Below are 17,291 nucleotides of genomic sequence, written 5' to 3' on the forward strand. Positions count from 1 at the left end.
AAAATCCACTTTACCTACTGCCTTCTTTCCCTTCCATATCCCCTAGAGAATTTTCGTATTATCATTCTTCAATAAAAGTGGTTGAAAGCAACTGACAAAACATCTTCACAAGAAAATAAAACCCAGTAGTGTTCCCCAACTTATACTCCCCTGCCCCATGCAAAATTACCCAAGTAAAAAAATCAATATCCTCTTCTAGTTTGTCTTCTTTATAGTTCCCTTCCCACGTGGAGGATGTCCACACTTGCCGTCTCCACTTTCTTGTCTATCCCCCACTCCTCAAAACACAGCTTGTCAGCTTGGGTGTACTCTGCTTCTCCCTAAGGTCACAGATGATCTCTTACTCTAAACATCCACCCCCTGTCTAACCTCCTCATTCATGCTACTTTCTCTGGCATAGTAACTCCTGCCTCTATTCTCAAAAGTCCCCTTCTTTGATTTCTGTGATGCCAATCCTTGTGAGTTTCTCCGCACGTCCCTCTAGTGTTCCTTTTCAGTCTCAATCTCAAACTTTTCTTCAACCTATCCCTTCAGTATGCCCCCAGGTTCCATCTTTGATTTCTTCATTCCCACCCATCGCATGGCTTCAATATGTAAGCAAAGAAAAATGGACCATATATAAGGGGAAAAACAGGCAAAAATAATCTATGCTCTCAGAAATTGGGGGGTAGAAGGGCACTACTTGTGTCAAACCTCTGGAGTGCTGGTAACGTTCTTGTTCTTGATGTGGGTGCTAGATTACACTGTGGTGTTCAGTTAGTGAAAATTCCTCAAGTTCATGAAACATGCGTTTTTCCGTATGAATGTCATACTTCAGTAAAGTTATTTTTTATAAAGAAAACGTGAGGTAAGCCTGAGTTCTGATTCCAGGTTTGACATGTGTGTTTTAGCTAAACATTTATCCCATTACAGCCTTAGTTTCCTCATCACTAAAGTGGAGATGATAATACCTACTTCACAGCACTGCAAAGAATGAAATGAAATATAAATAAGGTACCCGGCACAATGCTTGAAACACAGGTACCTTATGCTTACAAATGTTACTTCTCTTTCTCCATCCTTTCTCAATTCTGTACCTCCAGCCTAGACACCTGCCCCCACCCGCTACACACACCCAACCAGCTCAAAATCCACATATCTGTTTCCTCCCAAAATGCTTCATCTCTAGGTCTGAAAGGCATCTCAGATTAAACTTATCTTCTTCCTCCTTACTAAACTTATCCTCTTATAGTCTCCTAAAGTTTGACTCTAACCTCTACCCACAATTACAGACACCCTAAAAACCCTAATTTTTGATATTTAAGCTACCAAGTCCTGTGTATTCTATATCCTAAGACATCCATTGGACTGCCAGTAGTGTAGAAAAAAATGGCACATTATTACAGCAGCTAATTTATTACAATAGCTTCTTGTGGCTACAGCTCCAATTCAACCCCTAGCCTGGGAACCTCCACATGCCGTGGGAGCGGCCCAAGAAATGGCAAAAAAGACAAAAAAAAAAAAAAAAAAGAAAAAGAAAGGCTACAAGGATGTATCATACTACATAGGGAATGTATCCATATTTTTCAAAACTATAAATGAAAAGTAACTTTTAAAATTGTATAAAAAGTAAATATAAATGAAATAGTTCCTAATTTGCCAGACTAACCATCAATAGCTTTAATTTACTAAGTGTACCATATTCTTTAATGACTCCATGTTTCTGGACATGTTTCTCTCTCCCTCTAAAATATTCTTTGCATGCCCTCCCAATCCAATTTGGCTGATGTTTATTTCTCATTTAATAAATATCCTCTTGGAAATATCTCATGAGTATATTATATAATCTTTGGCTGGATTCAGTGGCTTTTTTCAGAATTCCCATAACACCTTCTGCACACTCATTAGAGTGTGTGTTACCCAGGTGGGAATCACTGATGGTGGGCCTCCTCTGAACCATGAGCTACCAGTGGGCAGAAACTACTGCATTATTCAGATCTGACTGATGAAGACTCAACCGAGGCTGACACATGAGAGACAGCATTTCTTAAATAAATAAAGGAATGAGAGCAGAAAGCAGAAGAAATATTATCCCCACCTCATAAAATGTATAGATTTATATTATCAGAAAAATAGTTAAACATATTTAATTTTTTTTTAAGGGCCGCACCCCCAGCATATGGAAGTTCCCAGGCTAGGTGTCTAAGTGGAGCTATAGCTGCTGGCCTGCCACAGCCACAGCAATGCCACATCACAGTCAAATCTGCGACCTACACTATAGCTCACCACAATGCCAGATCCTTAACCCACTGAGCTGGGCCAGGGATTGAACCCACATCCCCGTGGATACTAGTTGGATTTGTTACTGCTGAGCCACAACTGGGAACTCCAATTTTAAGTGTTATTTTGATAAAACCCAACTTTTTATAAAGCTCTATTTTCTGAGGCCATTCTATTTAAAGAACTGGAAGACTTGTTTCAAATGTCTAAGGAACTAAAACTTGAACATTGTCCTGGGTATTCTCCATTGGCCCTGCCTTTCTGCTCTGCTGTGACCTGGGGGGCTGATCATCTCAGCTCCATTGCCCTGTGGCTCCCAGTTGGGCTCTATATAAAGAAGGCTTCAACTGATGAGAGGGCAGGGAAAGAAAGACTGCCTCCCTACCAAGTCTCCAGCCTCTGTTTGCAGTGGGTCTGACTGTGGCTATGATCCCCATCATAAAACCACAGTTCCAGAAGGGTAGCCTTTCTGCAAGGACCACAGTGTTCACTAGACATTGGTAACTGTTCTCTTCCCTTTCAGACCTAAGCAGGGTAAAGCTTCTCTTGTTCCTAATTCCTGGGTGTTCTTCCATCCCTAGTTGGTTTTAACCCTGCACATTACCTTCAATTAAACTCTCTTCAGCTATTCTTTTAAGGGTGCTATCCTACTGGGGATCTAACACAAACACAAACATTTTACTCACTAGCAGCCAATGACTACTATGTCACAGGCTCTCTTGTTAATGAAATCCCCATCTTACAGAAAAGCATCAATAGATTTACCATTTTAATAAAAACTTGCCTATACTGTAATCTTTCTGGCTCTGAATTTTTTTTTGTTTTTGTTTTAGGCCTGCACCCCCAGCACATGGAAGTTCCCAGGCTAGGGGTCAAATCAGAGCTGCAGCTGCTGGCCTATGCCGCAACCACAGCAAAGCCAGATCTGAGCCAAGTCTGCAACCTACACCACATCTCATAGCAACGCCAGATCCTTTTTTTTTTTTTTTTTTTTTTTTTGGTCTTTTTGCCTTTTCTTGGGCCACTCTCCCTCGGCATATGGAGGTTCCCAGGCTAGGGGTTGAATCGGAGCTGTAGCTGCAGGCCTACGCCAGAGCCACAGCAACACAAGATCCGAGCCGCGTCTGCAACCCACACCACAGCTCACGGTAACGCCAGATCGTTAACCCACTGAGCAAGGGCAGGGATCGAACCCACAACCTCATGGTTCCTAGTCGGATTCGTTAACCACTGCGCCACGACGGGAACTCCGCAACGCCAGATCCTTAACCCACTGAGTGAGCCCAGGGACTGAACCTGCATCCTCACGGATGCTAGTCAGATTCATTTCCACTGAGCCATAACAGGACTCATGACTCTGAATTTTTAAGTCCAACTTACTTGCAAGATTAACCCAGTACTGATTTGAATTAATAATGAATTAGTAAGTCATTTCCCAAGATGACCTGTTACCTGAAGATGGAAAAAAAATTCATACATATATACACACACATGCATATTTACACACATATATATACATATACATATATACATATATGTAGTGTGAATGTATGTACTTTATGTAAATGTAATGTATTTTATGGTACAAAAAACTCAAATTTTTTTCATTACAATATTTCTAAATTAAAGAGTAACAGTATCAGTCCCTTATTTTAATTCAGGGTAAAAAAAATGCTTATTGAAATATCTTTAATAGCTTCCTAATAATAGCTATTGCTTATATGCACTAATAAAGTATAATAATCATATAATTTTAATCAATTATAAATGATAGTGCATGACACTGTGAAAAAAGAAAACAATGAAATTGTTTCCATTTTTTTCTCATAGTCAGTACTACAGAAATGACTATATAATAGATTCAATATGATTGTACTATTGGTCCTGGACCACATGGAATGTTCCAGATGCCCTAGTCTAAAAACAAAAAAGCCAATAGGTCTCATGCTGGCTGGAAGAGACAAGTAGAGGAAACTCATAATTAGAGAAGTATTTTTTCTACACATCAATATTCTTCTTCTATTTATTTCTGCCTCAAACATTTACCAAGTAAAATAACTAATGCCAGATTATTTGGCTTCTAGATACAGAAAGAAGAGTGGAGAAACAGCTCTACTTGAAATTATAATGTGAGCTCTTAATTGGCATCTTCCTCTCTGACAAGCCTTACAACCAAGTTGTTAAATATCAGATACCGGCTAAAGAATTTGGAGCTATTTGTGGGATATTTTGGGTGGCTACCCACCTTTTTAGCAGCTGAAAAATGTTTTCTTTAACCTTTTTCCTTAACCTCTCTCTTCTCAAACGAATCTCACCCTAACTAAAAATGGTGTAAAGAGAACTAACCAAACAGTCCTTCCCACTCACCACACTCAACAACTCCCATTATTTTTTCCCAGGATTGAAACACACTGAGGCAAGACTGTTCAGTATGGCAGTGGAGTCAGAAACCTGAGTTTGAATCCATACTATGAAATTTACTATTTATTTACTTGGACAATGTATATAACCTCACTGAGACTCTTTTCTGCCTTATAGAAAATGAGGCTTATATCAAATTCGTGAAGTTGCTGGAGGGATTAAGCAAGGAAAAAAGCCAGACATAAAAAGGCAAGTATTATAATTACACTTATACAAAGTATCTAGAATAGTCAAATTCATTGTGACAGAAAACAGAACTGGTGGTTGCCAGGGCCTGGGGGAAAGGGGAAATGGAGAGCCACTATTTAATGGGTACAGTGTTTCACTTTGGAAAGATGAAAAAGTTCTACAGAGGGATGGTAGTGATGGCTGCACAATGTAAATGTGCTTAATGCCACTAAAATGTACATCTAAAAATGGTTAAAATGGTAAATTTTATGTAATATATAGTTTACCACCCTAAAAACAAAAATAAGAAAAGAATGTTTATCAATAATTCAGGAGTTTCCTGATGACTCTTCAGGTTAAACAGCCAGTCATTGCTATGGCTTGGGTCACTGCTGTGGCCTGGGTCACTGCTGTGATGTGGATTCAACCCCTGGCCCAGAAACTTCTGCATGCTAAGTGTGTGGCCAAAATAATACTAATAATTATCATTATTATTATTCGTATAAAAATCTTACTCCTTATTGGAGAGAGGTACAAAAGGGGAGAAAAACAAAACAAAACACTACCTCAACTCTCCAAATTAAAGCTATTTGACAAAGGAATAGAAAAGAATTTTTTACTAACCAAAATTAGCCTCAATATTCACAGATGAGAAATCCAAACCTACCTCAAATCCCAAACTAATCAATTTATATAACAAAAGTATATAGAATTCAAACAGAAATTAGATCTTATGATGCAGCATTCTGAAATTAATTATATAGGATTGTGTTTAACAATATTTCTCAAAGTATTGACATGAACTTTTAACTATCATCTATCTAGTCCATGATTCCCTGTTAAATCAAATCCATATCTAAGCCTTCTTAATGTGTGTGTGTGTGTGTGTGTGTGTGTGTGTGTATAACTCATTTTAAAAGAGGCAGCTATAGTGTAATGAAACACCGACCTTGGAATCAAAAAGTCTAAATATGACTAAGCTCTGCCACATATGATCTGTATTACTCTAGCTGGGCCAGTCAGTTTCCATGTATGAATCTCTACAGTCAGTAGGAATTATCATCTACCTCACAGAATTATCAGGAGATTTAAATAAAACACATTAAAATACCTTGAAACTATAAAGCATAATTCCATTTACATTATTAAATTTGCTGAAACACAAAGAAGATTATTCTATCAAAAATTCATATTAAAAATATATACCTATTTCACAGTAATATAACTAGATAACCTCCTGTAGTCCTAAAAGCCACAGAAGACTACTAAATGCCTTTATTACAGAACACTCTTCTTTAGAAATTACATAGTAATCCTGATACTAAATATTAGGAATATTGGGGAGAAAATGAGCTAGATATAGTGATATCCTGTTGTCATATATTTATAGCAGGTTACATCCTTGATTCATTTATTCTACAAATATCTAATCAGAATTCCAAGCACTGTGCTAAGCAGTGAGAATACACTGGTGAAGACAACCATGGTTCTTCTCGTCAGGGAACTTGCAATTTATCCAGGAGATGAGACATTAAACAAAACACACAAATAATTGATAAATCTGTGATAGACATGAAAAAGGGTAAGGAGGGGTTGCCATGAAGCATAAAGTAAGGGTGTCTCATCCAACCCGGAAAACTTATGAGAAATAACTATGCCAGTCGTACAAGCCTTTGTTAACCCAATAGGCTTTAAATGTTCAATAAATCTTAACTATTTCTATCATCAATATTATTATAAAAGCCATATATTCCACTGTCCTTATTAGAAACAACTATATCCCTGGCATTTGGAAGATAAGAGATAGGTAACCTCAATATTTAGGAAAACTCCGATAAACCAGACCTGCCACCCAATTCCTTAATAAAAGCCAAAACCATGCTCCAGGAAGCATGGTTTCTTGTTTCAATTTTGACTTACATTTTACATATCCTTGAGCAATCATGCTGATCTAAAAGGTTACCTCAATGGTAATTGAGATGTGTCTAAAATGCTCTAATTCCAAACCTTCTCATAACCAATTCTCTCAATATTACTCAGGTTTCTGCTTAAAGTCTCCTCCCTGAACCTTCCCCTGACTATCCTCTAATGCAGTCTCCCAGTCACTCTCTCTGTTACATCATAACACTTCATTACTTTTCTTTAAATATCACTTGTCACCATCTGAAATTGCCTACTATATTTACGTTTCTCCTTCAAACTTGAAAGTTCCACAAAAGCAGGGACCAGGGACCCGTTTTACTCTCTTCCTATCCTCAAGGATACATCTTCCTTGCCAAAGACCTCCAGTTTTGTTTAGGTAGTTCAGGCGAAAATGTTTCCAGCCCCAAGGATGACTGATTTAAGCCAATTATGGTAATCCCATTACCTTTCCTGGTAACTGGTTTAGGGGAGGGAATTTCACAGTTTTCTCCAATAAGGCATAAGTAGCTATCGGCTAAGCTATTTCAAGGAAAAGTTTTCCTTCCTGATTGATGAAACATAAAGGAACAACCCTGCCCTTTTTCCTGCCTTTACACTTGGTTGTATGAGGAAGTGATACCGGGAAGCTGATGCAGGGATGCTGGATGCTGCATTCACAGAGGGAAACTATAAGATGGCAAAGAAGCTGATCTCTTGATGTCCTTGATTCACTGAATCAACTCTCAAACTACCTCTTCCAGACACCTTGTTATGTGAGATTCATTTTTAAACCTTGATCAATTAGGCCATTTTCTATCTCCTGTTTTGATATCTACAGCCAAAAGCATAATAAACTCTTAAGCCTCTGTTTCTTCTATAACATTAACAGAAAATAATACCTACAGTCTAGTAGATTCTTGAAGGGATTAAATGAGACAATGCAAGCAAAGCGCCAAACGTAAACAAAATACTCAAATGATAGCACTGCTTTAATTGTTACTACTAAACATTAAACTTTCCATGACAAAACTCCACCAGCTCTTTATGTAGTATTTACAATTTTATAATTTTACTGAAGGCATGCATTTTAATGTTTAAATAAAACATTTTTAATAAATTTACCTAGCTTTCATCAGTAAAGTAGCTTTTATTTTTCCTCAATTTTGAAGAAAAGAAGAATTAAGGCAAATATCTGATCAGGAAAGAAAAATAATCATATTAATATCAGGTGAGACCCTATTTTTGGTATCAACTCCTCGCTTAACTTATATGGACAGAGCCACGCATAAATTTTTCACCTACTATTTTTACCTTCACAAGTATTTCAACAGTACTTTAATATGGCTTAGATTATACTAATTCAAAATAAAACTATATTAGTAATTAAAAGTATACTATACATATAGGTACAAATTAAAAGAGTAAAAAAGAGTAAACTCTCATACTTCAGTTTCTATGTTTTTCCTATGACTAACTACTTGTTTGATATGCCATGAAGCAAAATTAACACTGAAGATCAAAAATAAGAGATTGCCAGACCATTGGTTCAAGATCACTCCAACTGAATTGTGGTTTTAAATGCTACGATGGCTTGTTAACTCTCGGAAAGCTGTTTAGTGTCCTCCATGAAATAGAATAATCAAAATTCTTAAAGCGAAATACGAGGGTAGTTTTGTCATTACTAAAGAAGTGTTACCGGGAGTTCCCGTCAGGGTTCAGCAGTAACGAACCCGAATAAGATCCATGAGGATGCGGGTTCAATCTCTGGCCTCATTCAGTGGGTTAAGGATCCAGCATTGCTGTGAGCTGTGGTGTAGGTCACAGACCCAGCTGGGATCTGGCATTGCTGTGGCTCTGGTGTAGGCCAACAGCTGTAGCTCTGATTAGACCCTTAGCCTGGGAACTTTCATACGCCATGGGTGAGGCTGTAAAGAAGTGATACCAACTGAAGCATCTCTCTTAAAGATGAGCAAAGAACAAATATTTATTCTTTCACTGCACTGGAAATGCTCAGGCTCTTCTGAACCCGTTGAATTTTTGGTTCTGTCAATATTACAAAAACAATATTATCCCCACTTTTCAAAAATCTTTAACTATTAACCTACTCTGACGAAAAATACCAGTTACCCATGATGACCTACCATAAATTTGACCAACCTGTAGAGCTATTAAAAGTTACTTGGAAAAACTATTCTTCCCCAGATGGACCATTTTTCTACCTGTTTTTCAACACCTCACACAGTGAATAAGACATACAGTTTGGTGAAGAATATTTCTTCTATTTCTCTAACACTACTGAAAAAAAAGGATATAAATCTTGGTGGATCACCTTTCAGTTCACTCTTTATAGTACACATGGGATTTTGTTACAGTAGTCAAGTAACTTTCACAGTCCTAGTCATGTTAAGCTACATGTTAACAAAACCATTAATAGATGTTACATATGTACAATATATACAAAATCTGATAAAAGTTTAAAATCTAAATATAACCACTATTTTTTATTCCAAACTCTTTTCAGATTTTAACAAGTATCTTATTCTATTGTTCCAATGCTACTTTAAGACTTCCCTTTGAGAAACAAGAAGTTATTAATAAAATTAATGTACTAGAATGTTCACAGAAGTTCACATACTAACCAACAATCCATCACTAGTACACAAGTATTTTATATCATTCCCATATCAAAGTGATAATGTACACACAACAGTAGAGAATATTCCCACATATTTCAAAATAAAATTATAATTATCTTCAATACATATTTTAAATTATACCTTTCAAGAAGTAGTTTCATATTTTTTAAATCAAGTACATTAATCCCTACTCCTATGTTACATTAATGTTAACAGTTGTGATCTCTATGGAAGAGAGAAAATTCGAAATTCAAAAAAAATTTTTCCCAAATTTTACTTCTAACTCTAAACTATCGGGGCGAAGTGTTAATAAAAGGTAACCTAGGTATTTGTGTCTTTCTCTTTCTGACTTACATCACTCAGTATGAGAGTCTCTAGTTCCATCCATGTTGATGGATTGGGAAGTTGGGGTTAACAGATGTAGACTATTGCCTTTAGAATGAACTAGCAATGAGATCCTGCTGTGTAGTGCTGGGAACTATATCTAGTCACTTATAATGGCGCATGATAATGGGAAAAAAGAAGAATGTATACAAGTATGTGTACCTGGGTCACCATGCTGTACAGTAAAAAATTGACAGAACATTGTAAACCAGCTCTAATGGAAAAAATAAAAATTATATTAAAAAATTAAAAATTAAAAAAGTAACCCAGGTATTTAAAAAAAGTAACCTAATCCACAGTGTGTTTCAGTTTAAAAATCAAATAAATATATCTTCTAGTAATAATGAAGACATAAGACACATTTAGTTCACTACTGCAAAGCAACTAAAATTTAATGATTTTTAATTTTTTTCATCCTAAATTGGTTTTATGTGGCAAACTGGCCCTGAAGTGTAGGAATAAATCTTTCAATATTTTTTCTTTCATAGTTCTGAAAAAATACATTTCAACATTAATACTCTTCCTAAGAATCAAAATAAATCTCTAAATCAAACAATACTAAAACTTAACATTTTATATTTTTCTTTGGGTTTCTTAAAAATTTTTCTGGATACTTATAAATAATGAAAAAGAGATCAATCAAAAGAAAAACTCTCACAGCTAGGATGACATTAGATCACAAGTATTTTGGAGGAAACATCCTGGGGATGGGGAAGGGGAAAGTCAATTTAATATCTTACAGACAATTTCATTCTCATGAAGGTATTCCTTCATTAGTTTCAGAAATCTTGAATTGCATTAACTGCTTGTCAATCAGGTTGCTGAAGAGAATTGTGTTACTTCACTTGTCTTTCACTTCCAAAGGAAGGAAGAAGGAAAGTTTATCATTTGGGGGGTGGGTGTTGACAGCAATTTTAAAAAGAAGGGAATAGGTGATGCTGGTAGATGCTAACTCCTACAAACTCTCTTTTATATGGAGTAGTACTTAAATGATCATTAATGCTTTAACCACTGTAAAATGACTGTGTGGTGTTTTCATAATTTAAAAACCAAAGTTACTTTTCTGAAATCCAGGTTAGACGCACAGATTTCTGTAGTTTTTGACAAGTTCATTTAGTGTCACTGTTTAGTATGTGTTGTTTATGTTTAATGTTGCTTTATAGAAGATTCATCTTTCTGTGCTCTTACATAAAGATGAAATTAGTTTAATAAAAAGTAGTAATCACCACTCAACTATTTCCAGGTACCAGTTATTCTTTCTGTGGAACAGAAAGCCACAGAGGAGCTTAAAGTTCAGCAACTTTTCATACAGAAATTGTTCATAACTACAATGTCTAAGGTTTAAAACTTCAGAGAATTTCTGGAAGGAAAAATCTGAAGAAAAAGATTCCTCATTATTTTAGGCTTCCAACTTTCACTCCTAAAGTTTCTATGTCTTCCCCACACCACACATATATCTGTCATAAAGGAGGATATAGGCAGAGGGTGCACCAATGGTTAAGACTGCATATCTGATCACATCTTTAAAGTCTGTTATACCTGATTACATAATGCTGTTCCCTAAATCTGTAGCATTCTACCCTAAATCAGGAAGGCAATCTGGGACACTGAAAAATGTATCTTTCGGCTTCAACTACAGGTTTTAAGTAAAGAAATCTTTGTCAGAAATCCAGCTAGCCATGTATCTTTGGGCAAGTTAAGTTACTTAACTAGTCAAGAGCAAAAAAAAATCTACCTTGCAGTATAGTTGAGAGAATTAGATAACACAGATATAAAGCGCTGAACACAGTGACAGATACATAGAATGACAGATAAATAATGATTACTGTTTTGTTGTTATCGGCTCTTTTTGAAATACACTTAGGCTAGAGCATATGGAACTCAAACTTCAAAGTCCTTGTTTTGGAGGTCATTGAAAAAAATTTTGTCACATTGGAAAAAAAAAAATGCTCTTGAGTCTAACATCCTTATTTATCCATCAGTATTTATTTGGTGCTTTTGACATTTGATGGCACTATTTTTAATGTTAAGGATACCTTAAAGAAGAAATTAGAAGTACTACCCCTTGCCCTCAAGAAACTTACATTTTAGAGAAAGGTAGACATTGAACAACCTATTTCATAGTTACTTAATTGCAATTGGGATAACTGTTAGAAAGAAAGCCTGTTAAAGGGGGAAATGACCTAAGAGGATCAGAATTTAAATTTCTACACAAACATCCCTCCTCCCTCCAAGGGTTTTCAATCACTCTCTCTATAATTAAACCTAATCCAAACCTTTGTAGAGACTTCAATCTGTCTGGCTTTTAAAACAACAAAATCAGTAATTAACCTGACTCCAGCCATTTTTATGTTCGGAACTGTAGAGTGAAAATATAGAAATGTGTAAAGCCGAACAAATTAATTTCAAGTATTCCATATAGCGACTTCTTAATGAAAGAAAAAACATAGGCAAGGGCCTGTCTGCTATCCACTTGAACTCATTAGAAAACGCATTTCTTGATAGATTATAAAATCCATGTTTTTATTTTGTGTCCATGCCATTATTTTTAATGGCCCATTTTCAGAATGTTTTTATTAAAGCAAAATAAATATTTACATATTTATTACTGAAAACCATTATTTCTCTGACTTTAAAGTCAGTACATTATTTTGAATTTGCTTACTGAAAGCATTCTTCACCCAGGTACCTTTTAAAACCTGCCACTTAAAAAAAATTTTTTTTAATTTTGTTACATCCATTTTAAAAACAACTTCAAGATTCCTATCTTCTGAAGTTACTAGGCCATTGTAGAATAGTGCCATTAAAGTCCCAAGTACACATAAAGGGGAAAAAATGAGTGATCAGATCAACTCACCCAGCAAAATGAAACTAAGTTTATTCCATAAATAGAATCTACCTCAACCTTGGTCTTGGATTCAAACATTCACCTAGAAATTAATGCAACAACAATTAACCCAGAACAGTCATTGCCAATTCTCCAAAAGTGGCCTCTTCACCTATATTTAGTTCATAAGGCAAGCCAGTCTAGGATTCCTGCTGCCAATTATAATGAATGGGAGAAATATATTTAAATCAAATAGCACCATCTAGCAGAATCCTTACCACTTTGCTTACAAGAGTAGATGTTACTTGGTGTTCGGTTTGGTAGATTTAACAGCAAAAGTGGGAATTATTTGCTTTCATGACAGAATCACAGAGTTGGAGCTAAAAAGGACTACAGTCACACCAGGTTCAAATTCCTCATTATTATATCAGATACTTAAAAAAAAAACCAAACTTAAAAAGTTGTCAGAATACAGATTAAATTCAGCCATTCACGTTAGTCCAAGTAAAATCCAAAATTACTTTCTCAAATTCTGCCACCCCAAAATAAAACTATACCTCAATACACATTTCAATTCCTTCACTCACCAAAATATGAAATCCAAATACTCTGTAATCATTAGAGTATCTTCCCTAAATGTTTTTATTTTCTCAGATATATTACAACCAAATGATTAATGCACACAAATTAGGTAATTTCAAAACTTCACTTCCAGTAACTTGCTGTTTCTTCTCTATAATGCTTAGTCTTTTTTATATTCCTGTCACAGCAACAAAATCCTGAATAGAGCTCACAAAATACCTCTGGGAGGGGGAAGCACCTCCCCGTTAATTTGTTTGTTTTGCTACATCAAGGCCTGCCACCCCTAAATCCTATGGGAATTGTGTATGTTGCTGCCAACACGAAGATTAGGAAATGCTCCCATCCCTTGGGCACAAAAAAACTTTCAGGAGAAGACTACTAAATGCCTAAAGCAAGGAGGGAAGCTCGGTAGTCGGTTTTTATTTATGCGGCTATTTCCGTGCGCAAGATAACCAAAGTAGCTTTTGAGAGATGCTCTCAGACTTTTCCCCAGTCTGAACCCCTCGGAAAGGCAGTGCGCGTCCATTGACAGGGAGGGATACGCCTCACCTCAGAGTAGAGGCTGTTACTGGGAATCACTGTTAGATCTGCTGCACAGCAAAGAGGGGTTCTTCCTCAGTGGTCACAGTCACTACTCGCTCTCATTTTTAGTAACAACCAAATCACCGTTACAAGTATATAAGAATAGCAGCAACAGCCCAGCCTTGCAGCGTGCCGTGACGGTGGCATCCCAGGCCGGGAGGGGCTCTTTTCTTGCCAGCCTCCTCCGGGCTCCCACCGAAGATAACACCTGTATCTCCCCACCACCCCACAAACAACTCCTCCCTGCCTCCACGCTTCTCCCCTACCCGCGAGATCCCATTCGTACCACTGCCCCCTCCCCACCGCAGACAGCCCTCCTCCTGCTGGACGCCGCGGTTCCCACCGCTACCCCTCCGCGCGCCCTGCGACCCCCGCCCGGGCCGCCACGGCCCCCAGACCTTTGGGAGGCTGCAAGTCTCCAAAAAAAGTTCTCCAGCCGCAGCCGCCGCGGAGCTGGGTCGCCTGCGAGCGGCAAAAACGCCACCCAGCCCCAGCAGATCCCGCTTCTCGCCAGCACACTTTTCCTCCCCGGGAACTCGGTTCTTCTCAGACTCCCAAACTTCAGCTGCACCACCGGCGCCCCATGCCCCAGCTCGGTGAGGCGCCGGTGGCTGCGACTGCCGCGTTGCTCCGCGGGCCGGGGAAAATCCCGACGCCCACCCGGCCCACGCCCGCACACGCCCTCCTCGCCCCGCGCGCGTCTCCGCGCCCCGCGGGGCCCCGCTCGGCCGCTCCGCGCCCGGCTTCCGCCCGCCGCGCGCCCGGTACCTCCGCCCTGTCTTCGGCCGGCGCACCCGGGCCCGAGCCCCGGCGCCCGAGCCCCCGCCGCGGCGCCCCTCGCGGTGCCCGCCCCGACCCCCGCCGGCCCCTCCAAACACACATTCCATTCGCGCGCCCTTCTCCACGCACCTGCCCCCTCCCGCCGGCCCCGCGACCCCCAGTGGCTCTCCGTCCCCGCAGCCCCAGACCCTAGTTTTAAAGTTACTTTATGAGGAGGTGAACCCACGGGTTATTTCCCTCAATCACCCAAACAAGTTTCCATCCTCGCCACCAGCAGCGCCGCCGCCCCCCAATACACTCGCTCCCTCCCGACAGCAGCCCCCTACGGCCGCCCGCCCCACGAGAGCACCTCCTGGGAAACAGCCTCTCCCCTCATCGCATGCCCCCACCTCGCGTACCCCTCCCCCTGCCAGCCCACCCCCGGTTCTCCCCGGGCGGAGAGTGTCTGTGTGTCTGCGTGCCTCAGAGAGAGTGTACGAGTGCGTGTGTGTGCGCGCGTGTGAAGGCGGAGGTGGGTGAGAAGCGGAGACACTTACTTCTCCCGGGCCTGGCTGTCGGACGGGACGGCGCTGCTGTTACTCTTGCCTTTGCCGTACATGCTTGTGCCGAGAGCAGCTCCCACTGTCACGCACCTGTCAACCCATCACAGCCTCCCCGGGAACAGCCCCGTCCCCATGGCGACCCACGCAGCCACCCCCACTATTGGCCGCCCCACGCCAAGGCTCCGCCCCCTTCGCCCAGGCAACGCGCGAGACTGACAGGCCTCCCCCTCCCTTCGGCCTGCCGAAGCGCGCGGTGGCTGCCACAGCCTAAGCGGCAGTCTCCTCCCTCCTTCCCTCCCTCCCGGGTTCCCTCCCTCCTTCCCTCTCCGCTCTCCTCCCTCCACCCGCTCTTCTCCCCCCTCCCCCCTCCGAACCCCGGCGCAAGGGGGGAATTAGAAACTGCTCTAGAAGGATTTTAAACAACTGGCTGTTCTCTCCGTCGCCGCCCCTCCCCCCGCGCCGCCCGCGCTCGGCTCCTCACTGGAGAGAAGGCGCCGGGAGGAGGGGAAAGTGCGGCCTGGAGTCTCCGGCACTAGCCGGCGGAGCTGGAGCCGTGGCGGCCCCAGACTTCTGGGCGCCCGCTGAGCACACAGGCAGACCTACGACCCAACCGCCCCGGGGACCCCCAACCAGCCCCTTTCTCTCACTCCTCTCCTGTCTGTGACCCCCGCGCCGGAACCCAGGGGTGATCGCTGCCGCTCTCGGCCCCACTCCCCGGGTGTCGCCCCCGCCCTGCTCCCAGAGGGCTGGCTGGCGAGGGAGACACGCGCTCGACCTTCTGGCTGAGCCAGGGAGGGACTGCGCCTCCGGCCCTTGGCGCCGCTGGGGTGGCGTCGCCTGGCCCCTTGAGCCGCGCCCTGCATCCCAGGGGAGCACTCTGCCTCGGGCCTGCCTCCTCTCTTTAGAGATGAGCTTGCCTCCCAAAGATGGCCCTGTGATTCATGGGGCCTCGGTGGCCCCCATCCTGTCCCCCTAAGACCTGAGCCCCGCGGCGCACCATTCACCAGCTTCCCTGCCAGATGTGCTGCAGAGAAGGGCCCCAGGTGTGCCTGCTTTTCCAGCCTTGGTCACTGATGTCAACTTACCCTGACCTTTGGAATGGAAAGGGTCTTAGAAGCCTTTAAGGACCTCCCTGTCCTTGTCTATGAGAATAGGCCCCAGCCGTTCTTCAAGGTGTGCAAAGCTTTGCTAGAGCTAAAAGGCTGCCCGAATATTTCTGGATCCAAGCTCATAATCCCATTTTAGTAAATGCACAAAAGTTTATAAAACACACATAACCTGTTTCCCAACAGAACTCCATCCTTTATCTTGTGGAGATCCTTGGATGTAAAATCAGAGAGAGTGCAAATGGGGTTAAAAAGAAGAGATGGGCATCAAATGGGGAGTGACAGGGGAAGGGGGGGTGCAGGTGAGGGTCAGATGGGGGAAAACATCAGGAAAAGACGAATAGACATGGAACAGCTATGGGAGGAGAGAGGAAATAGGATTCAAATGAGGAAAGGCACCCTTCTATTCCTCACATTCACCTTAAAGCTTTTATAGTAGGATCATAAAAATGTATATGGAGATACAGAGATAGATGGAATGGAAAGAAATGGGCTTGTGTGGGTATTGACAGCAAGTGATAGGAATAAAACATCAACAGAAGGTTAAGGAAGGGCAGTTAGTAAAAATGAGACAGAAAATCACAAAAGGTTCTGGCAACCAAACATAAATCAAAAACAGAGAAATGAAGAGAAAAGGCCTGCTAGGGTTAAGGGAAATTAAAAAAATTAAGTAAAATGTAAAAAGATAGGTAAGAGTAACACAAACAGGATTAAATGAAGTATACACAGAATATGATAGCAAAAGAAGATGGCAAAAACATTAGAGGACTGATTGATGTAAGATGTAAGAAAAATAAACTTACCTTTATTGAAGGCACGAAAATTTAGCCAAGAGAAGAAGTAAAGATAAAGAAACTGAAAAAAAAAAAGTCACCTTGGCTTAAGTTGATTGATTTCCAAGAGAAGTAATTTGCCATTTCTTACTCAAAATTCTCTTCTCAGATGACCTACAGTGATTTGGTGGTGAGGACAGGGCATTCCCTGGGTCTGAAGAACTGAAAGGAGTAATAACCTCTCTCTTTTGATAAACTTTTGTTGAAAATGCTCAAACGTCTATGTCTGCCACTGTTCATAGACTTTACCTTCCAGGTTAGCCTTATGT

The 17,291-nt window shown here is 40.7% G+C and overlaps 1 protein-coding gene across 5 annotated transcripts in view; it reads right to left on the bottom strand.

Moving 5' to 3' along the window:
• Positions 1-15,402, bottom strand: part of SSBP2 (single stranded DNA binding protein 2) — a 303,158-nt gene extending 287,756 nt beyond the window's left edge. For 2 of the 5 annotated variants that reach the window (XM_021084511.1, XM_021084507.1), the window contains exon 1: positions 15,078-15,383. In XM_021084511.1, the coding sequence (XP_020940170.1) occupies positions 15,078-15,139 (62 nt within the window). In that variant the 5' untranslated portion in view covers positions 15,140-15,383. Of the gene's footprint in view, positions 1-15,077 lie in introns of all 5 variants that reach the window. The other 3 variants (XM_021084509.1, XM_021084510.1, XM_021084508.1) reach the window with 3 other exon arrangements.

This window comes from Sus scrofa, chromosome 2 (assembly GCF_000003025.6).
Source record: "Sus scrofa isolate TJ Tabasco breed Duroc chromosome 2, Sscrofa11.1, whole genome shotgun sequence".
Lineage (NCBI taxonomy): Eukaryota > Metazoa > Chordata > Mammalia > Artiodactyla > Suidae > Sus > Sus scrofa.